The following is a 7,170-nucleotide window of genomic DNA, read 5'->3' on the forward strand; positions in this document are numbered from 1 at the left end:
ACGCAAACCGTCTTCGGCGATTTGCAACTAGGACCGTAAAGGCAGCACCCGCCATGCTATAATTAAAAAGCTTGGAGAACCCTGCCCCCCTCCCTCTTCTATCACACCCAAGGTGAGCTACAGTGTCATTGACACTTTCATTAAATGTTCTCATCGATCACTGTGCATTCTCACCAGTGTATATGAGGAAGTGGGACTACACGGCCTTCGGTCACAAGCACCTGCACCGTCGGCAGCCCGGCATGGAGTTTATGATCATGTCGTACAACGTGCTGGCCCAACGGCTACTGGAGGACCACCTAGAGCTGTACAGACACTGTCACACGGACTTCCTACAGTGGGATTACAGGAGAGCAAATCTAGCTGCAGAGATACGCACCGTACAGCCCGATGTAAGCGCGTCCACTCGCTGAATGTAGCCTCATAGGTTTGTTAGGCGGCAATGCAATTTCAACTGATAAATTTCAAGTTTTCGGGTTTATGCAAGTCGTATTGTTATGTTTTCAGATTCTCTGCATGCAAGAAGTCCAGAGCGACCACTATGTCAGCTTTTGGATGCCGATGTTGGAGAAACTTGGTGAGTGAAGCCCCACTTTGTGTGATATATAACATATATATAACAGATATTAACAGTGTAGCCCTGTTATAACGCGATGGTTGGGGTCCATAAAATGTCATCGCGAAAAAAGCGGGGCGCACTAAATCGCGGTTATATATACGTGGCTATATAAGAGCAAAAAAGGGGGGTACAACGACTCATCGTGTTATATCGGAATTCGCGTTAAATAGGGGGTGCGTAAAATCGGGGTTCCACTCTATTAAGTCTCCCATCTCTCTGATATATGACATATGAAGTCCCTCTCTCTCTCTGATATATGACATATGAAGTCCCTCTCTGTGTGATATATTATAACATATGAAGTCCCTTTCTCTCTCTCTCTCTGATATATCACATATTAAGTCCCCCTCTCGCTCTGATATATAACATATGAAGTCCCTTTCTTTGTGATATATTATAAGTTATATGAAGTCTCTCTCTCTGTGTGACTGCGTGCAGGCTACAGTGGCGCGTACAAGCAGCGCACGGGCGACAAGTGCGACGGCTGCGCGACCTTCTACCGCACGGACGTCTTCCAGCTGGAGGCGCGCCGCGATGTCGAGTACCTGCGCGTTGGCGCCACCCTCCTCGACCGCGACAACGTGGCGCTCGTCGTCGTGCTGCGGCCGCGCGCCGCGAGCGTCGCCACCAGGCGGCTCTGCGTCGCCAACACGCACCTGCTGTACAATCCGCGACGCGGCGACGTGAAGCTCGCGCAGCTCAGCGTGCTGCTCGCCGAGGTCGACCGGCTTGCGGCCGCCGCCAGGGGGCGCCGCTGCGCGGTCGTTCTGTGCGGCGACTTCAACATGCAGCCGTTCTGCGACCTGTACCGGTTCCTGTGCGGCGGGCGGCTGCGCTACGGCGGCCTGCACTCGAGTCAGATGTCCGGGCAGACGCACAAGCGCACGAGCAGTGTGATGCGCACACAGCTGCTGCCGGAGACGGTCGGCATCTCCGAGCAGTGCCAGTACGTCGCGTCTCTGCCGGCGAGAGACGCCAGCGCCCCCACGGCGACGAGAGACGCCAGCGCCCCCACGGCGACGAGAGATACCCGCGCCCCCACGGCGACGAGAGATGGCAGTGTTCCCACGGAAACCAGGGACAGGAGGGCAGTGAAAGATGCCAGCGCACCCTGGGGGCGCGACAGCAGAGCGGCGGCGGCGGCGGCGGACTCGGACTCGTACGACAGCGACGCCACACTGAAGGACAGCGACACGTCGTCCGTGTCGGCGTCGTGCGACCTGAGTCGGTCGAGCGACTCGGACGCCTATCTCAGCGCCACCTCTGGGTCGACGCTCGGTGCATCGTCGGCGTACATGACCGCCGCCGGCTCCCTCGCCTCGCTCACCTCCTCCGAAATGTACTTCTCGGCGGCAGAACCCCCGGACTCTGATCCCTCAGCATCCGACCCGGAGACTTCGCCCGCGTCCGCGAAATCGCGGAGTCCGACGAAGGAGTCGTCGGCGCCTCCCTGCGGGCCGGGCGCAGCAGCCCTCATGCCGCCGCCGCCGGCGGCAGCGGCGCGCGTCGTCACGTATGAGACGGGGCACGTGTCGCACGCGCTGGAGCTCGTGTCTGTCTACCGGCACCTGTTCCCGAACAACGAGCCCGAGGTGAGCACGTCGCATGACGACCAGCACATGTGCGTCGACTTTGCCTTCTACGGCGTGCGCGGGAAGCGCACGTTCTTTGACAGGTTTGGCCGCTTCCGCGTGTGCGACGTGCGCGAGGGTGCGCTGCGGCTGGTCGGGCGCATGCGGCTGTTGACAGCGATGGAGATTCGCGAGCTGGGATGCCTGCCGAACAAATCGATGTCGTCAGACCACCTCTGGGTTGGTGCAAAGTTCCTGCTGGCGGACGAAGAGGATGAGGATGATGATTTAGGTTGAGTTAAAGGGATGGGAGTTGGTATATTTGTTGTTGTGATGGCGTGTATATACCAGCTGCCTCGCTTCAGTCGATATTGGCATACGTGGAAAGGACGTCGATCATTGATGGACTACGTGTTTGCAGACAATTTATTTGCTTGATGCACCGACGATATGCTTGCGCCCTGTGTAACATAGCAACATGTTGTAAGACGACGATTGAAATGTTACAAGCAGGCCAGTCGGTGATTATCGGCTGGCAGGATACTGGCCTAAACTAAGAGTGGCAGAGAGAAATTAAAATAGTAATTCCTGTCCCTTTAACGAATTAGCGAATTGAATGGAAGCGCATTTGTGAAGTGAAATCGTTTTCTCTACGGCTTTATTCTGCGCAGTGCTTTCTGTGATTTGTTTTATATTTAATAACGTGTGAATTTAGTCGGGGACAGAATCAAGATGGCAGATTTGCCAAGGTGATTTGCCAAATAAGTGAAAGCTATATAGTTTAATGTGAATTGTGTTCTCGGTTCCTAAGCTGGTATATCACTGTCATGAAGTCTTGGTTTTGGTTTGTGTTTTGTTAATCGAGTCTAAAGTTTCCACATACATTGCCACACGTCTTTTGTTTGGAGCCTCAGCCATTTTATATCCAGTGCATGTATGACCCGATGTGTAGTTGATGTGAGAATTAATACTGGGCTTCATTTTAATCTTGTTGATGCAGAGAAAACTCGGTTATACCCTACTGTAGATACTACCAGGACTGATACTACGTATTAAAGGACAATGTTTTTAATAAATTTCGTTTATTCACTATTTAAACTTGTTTAGTTATGAACAGGAAGATTATGGTGCCTTTTCCCTGACTAAATGCCAATTTCTAATAGCAAAATAATTTCGACGTGCTGCATGCATGATGAAATAACTACCGATTAAATACTAAATACCTCCAGTCATGGTGTAGGAACTAGGAATATGCAAACGTGACATAGAAGGGTGGAAAGATCAACATTCTATACTCAGAAAAGTGTTAACTGTATGTTGATTACTGTAGAAGAAACGAATCAAAAATATTTTTTAAACAGATAAGAATGACTCCGTTTATAATAGGAGTTCATATAATATTAATTGTAGTATAAATTATTATTCCCTGAAGATATGACCTCCGAATTTCCTATGGCGTATTTAAAACCAGTGTTAATACACTTCACAGTGGGCAACAAATAAAGTCATTTGTCATGATATACACAACATTCTGGTAATGCATAAACATAATAGTCTAGGCTAGGATATCGATCTTCGCTGTGCCAATGTAATTATGACTACCACCACTAAACCAATTACACGGCATGAACCTTCCGTAATTCCGGCGTTATATATTTTACTGTGCACTTGGAAGACTTGTTTTTACGCAAACTAATATTAGATTTGACGTTTGAATGGGCGCCTTTCGATCGTCTGCTGGTAACATTCAACGTGGCCAGCTTGCGCTGTGAAGGTGACGTCCATGTGTCCTGCGTAGACGTGGAGCGTAGCGCTCTTGAAATCAGCAGCAATTCTTTTCTGAGATCCTCTTTACTAACGTTGAGCACATTTACCATGGCAAACTGCACGGCAACCAAACACACACGCATATTTTAATTATACAAGTAAAATAATTAAGGCGCATTTCCGTAAATTCGAACATTTATTCTTCCTAGAGACGCCGTGATAGCAAAACAAACCGAGTGCGGGTGACTGCAACAAAACTTCGTCGACGCCAAATTTTTTGTAAAACATTTTAAGAGATTCAACGAATCCTTACATAGACAGACACTCATTTGCACCTACGCACTCACACACCCACTCGCGGATATAGCGAAGCAGCCGTACACGAAAAATGCAGAAGTTACATGTTCGTTGAATTGTGCTCGACTGACCAATATATTCTGGCCTATAGGCTGATCTAACCAACATACATCGCGGCCCATTACAATACAACTGTGACTCCACTTACCTCTTTACGATATGATCGTGATATATATATATATATTACGGTATATATATAATATATATATATATATATAGGGTGTATAGCTGTAATTCTACGGCGTCACACTCTCTGATACTGGTTATGATGGCACATTATATGACATTGTGGTACAACTTTTCGCAAATTAAGGCTGCCCATATATCGTTACCTGCCACCTTATTTGACCGTAATAGCAAGGATCGTGTGAGACGAAGCATCCTATCTTGACTTTGAGCAGGTCATGAAATTCTGCAACAAGCAGTACGTGTGATTCTCAGCAGAATGTAATATCGAATGTATATATCATTTTTAGTTATCATTATGTAATGCATGGTAATGCGCGGCATGGCATATATATCAGATCAGGAGCAGATGTTGATATATATATATATATGAAGACAAAAATTTGGATGAATATGTCATAGCAATGTAGAAAAACGGTTAAACTAATCTGATTGATTAATTACTGTGATCGATATCTAAATTTATTCCGAGAGCTAGACTGTACCTTTTTTGTAACATTCCTTGTACTCATTAATGAGATTCTCCAAAGTCTAAAATGATAATAAGTAAGTTGTATTTCTGATCATAAATCGACATGTAGTTTCGAGAGAATGAGCGTTTGCTGCATTTGTTTGTCAACAATTGACTTTCTATATCAATGCGATATGTGTATCCCAGGAAGTATACTTTGTTACATTATCTCCGGAGTTTTATCATGTACGCAATGTATAGTCTAAGAGTCAGTTGGTATAGTCCTTATATAATTGGTCTGATAGAATAAAATTATATTACAAATATACAGAATATTTTTAGAAATGATTTACTGAGAAAATGTTGGGGAATAACACTGAAAGATTCAACTATATATCAATTTTTTTGGCATTGAATAATGGGGGACAGGACGTGTCAGGATTTGGGTGCGGTTATACCAAACGTTGCGTGTGGAAGAGGGTGTGGGTTTATCGTGCCAATGATCTCACGAGATCATCAAATAATTCAACTACGCTATACAGCCATGCACAAACGGCGGCGCGTTGAGATAATATATAAATACCGATAGATAAATTTGACAAGACCAAGATAGACACGACAACAACAGAACAGACAGACAGACAGACAGACAGACAGACAGACAGACAGACAGACAGACAGACAGACACACAGACAGACAGACAGGCAGGTAGATAGATAGATAGATAGATAGATAGAAAGAAAGAAAGATAGATAGGTAGATATTTAGATAGATAGATAGATAGATAGATAGATAGATAGATAGATAGATAGATAGATAGATAGATAGATAGATAGATAGATAGATAGATAGATAGATAGAGAGGTAGATAGGTAGGGCCTTGATGGATAGATTGATAGATAGATAGATAGACAGATAGACAGATAGATTGATATATAAATAGATAGATTCGTTAAATCCTAATTTTTGTTGAAGAGGCAGGAGGGAGGAAGAAAGGGAAGGGAGGGAGAGAGGAAGGGGCGTTAAGGAGAGATGGACTAGTATACTTTAATTTTCCTTTGGATAATTTATAGGTGTCATACCGACTAACCCTTTTCCAAACACAACCTCTGAAAGTGGTCTTCTCTTATACATTGCTCTGAGTGGTTGTTGCAAGTCGACCCCCAGAACAAGCCTGATACCACAACCGTGACCTTATGGTCGCACCATCCACCAATAATCTCTAATGACGCTACGGCAGTAACGGGAAGCAGCTATACATATTCCACTGCAATCCATTCTCAGCAGAAGGCGCATGTTTGTTCCCAGGTGAAACACCGCCAGCACAAATCGGCAACGTTCAAGTAACTTATTCATACATGTATATCTAATTGCTAATTCTAACTGAATAAATCACCAGATATTCTAACGGCTTATCCATCAGTGTCTCCTTTCTGCTTAATCCTAATGCACCATACAGCCCGTTGCTGCAAATAGCTAGAACAACGTGATAGAAACAACTGCCGGCTGCCTTTGATGTAAAACTGATAGGAAATCGTTTGACATCTGTCATTGAGTTAGTTAGGTACCTGATTAATAATCGATAAGGAAATTAAAAATTCCCTCTAACATATAATTCAATTTTTAGACATGATAGACGACACCACCTACGTTTTGCTATATATTAATCCCACCCGTTCGTAACGTGTGCGGCCTAGATCATATATAATAAGTTTGCCAATTGGAAATTTTAAGGATACATTGCTAAAATAACAGCTTCTAGGCACTTGATAGGCAATGGTTGCGCCACCATTTTCTTTGCTGTATCCATCAAACTGCAAGGCGAGAAAAGGTGAACAATAAAAGACCATTTTTAATAATTTACTATATGATGGATACATACGCATCAGGTACGCGCGCGCACACACACACACACACACACACACACACGCGCGCGCGCGCGCGCGCGCGCGCACACACACACTCACGAGCGCGCACGCGCACGCACACAAACATACACACACACGCGTACAAAAAACAGACACAGAGAGATGAAACGCACGCACACACACGTACGCACGCACGCACAAGCACCCCGCAGCACCGATCACTGCGCAGACGAGACGGCGAGTTCAGACTTCTGCCGAAGCTACCACACCGTTGGCACTTTCAGTCGCCGTGTATAAAGAACCGACAATATTGGTCATTCATTTACACCGCGAGAGCCTAAAAATATCTA

General features: G+C 45.7%; 1 protein-coding gene across 1 annotated transcript in view; it reads left to right on the forward strand.

Moving 5' to 3' along the window:
* The window catches only part of LOC106809300 (protein angel homolog 2-like), a 19,000-nt gene extending 15,718 nt beyond the window's left edge, over positions 1-3,282 (forward strand). Inside the window, exons 5-7 of the mRNA XM_014812341.1 lie at positions 178-392; positions 508-577; positions 1,058-3,282. Of these exons, the coding sequence (XP_014667827.1) occupies positions 178-392; positions 508-577; positions 1,058-2,487 (1,715 nt within the window). The 3' untranslated portion in view covers positions 2,488-3,282. The remainder of the gene's footprint in view (positions 1-177; positions 393-507; positions 578-1,057) is intronic.
* Positions 3,283-7,170: the final 3,888 nt, after the last annotated feature.

Source organism: Priapulus caudatus, unplaced genomic scaffold (assembly GCF_000485595.1).
Source record: "Priapulus caudatus unplaced genomic scaffold, Priapulus_caudatus-5.0.1 Scaffold343, whole genome shotgun sequence".
Lineage (NCBI taxonomy): Eukaryota > Metazoa > Priapulida > Priapulimorpha > Priapulimorphida > Priapulidae > Priapulus > Priapulus caudatus.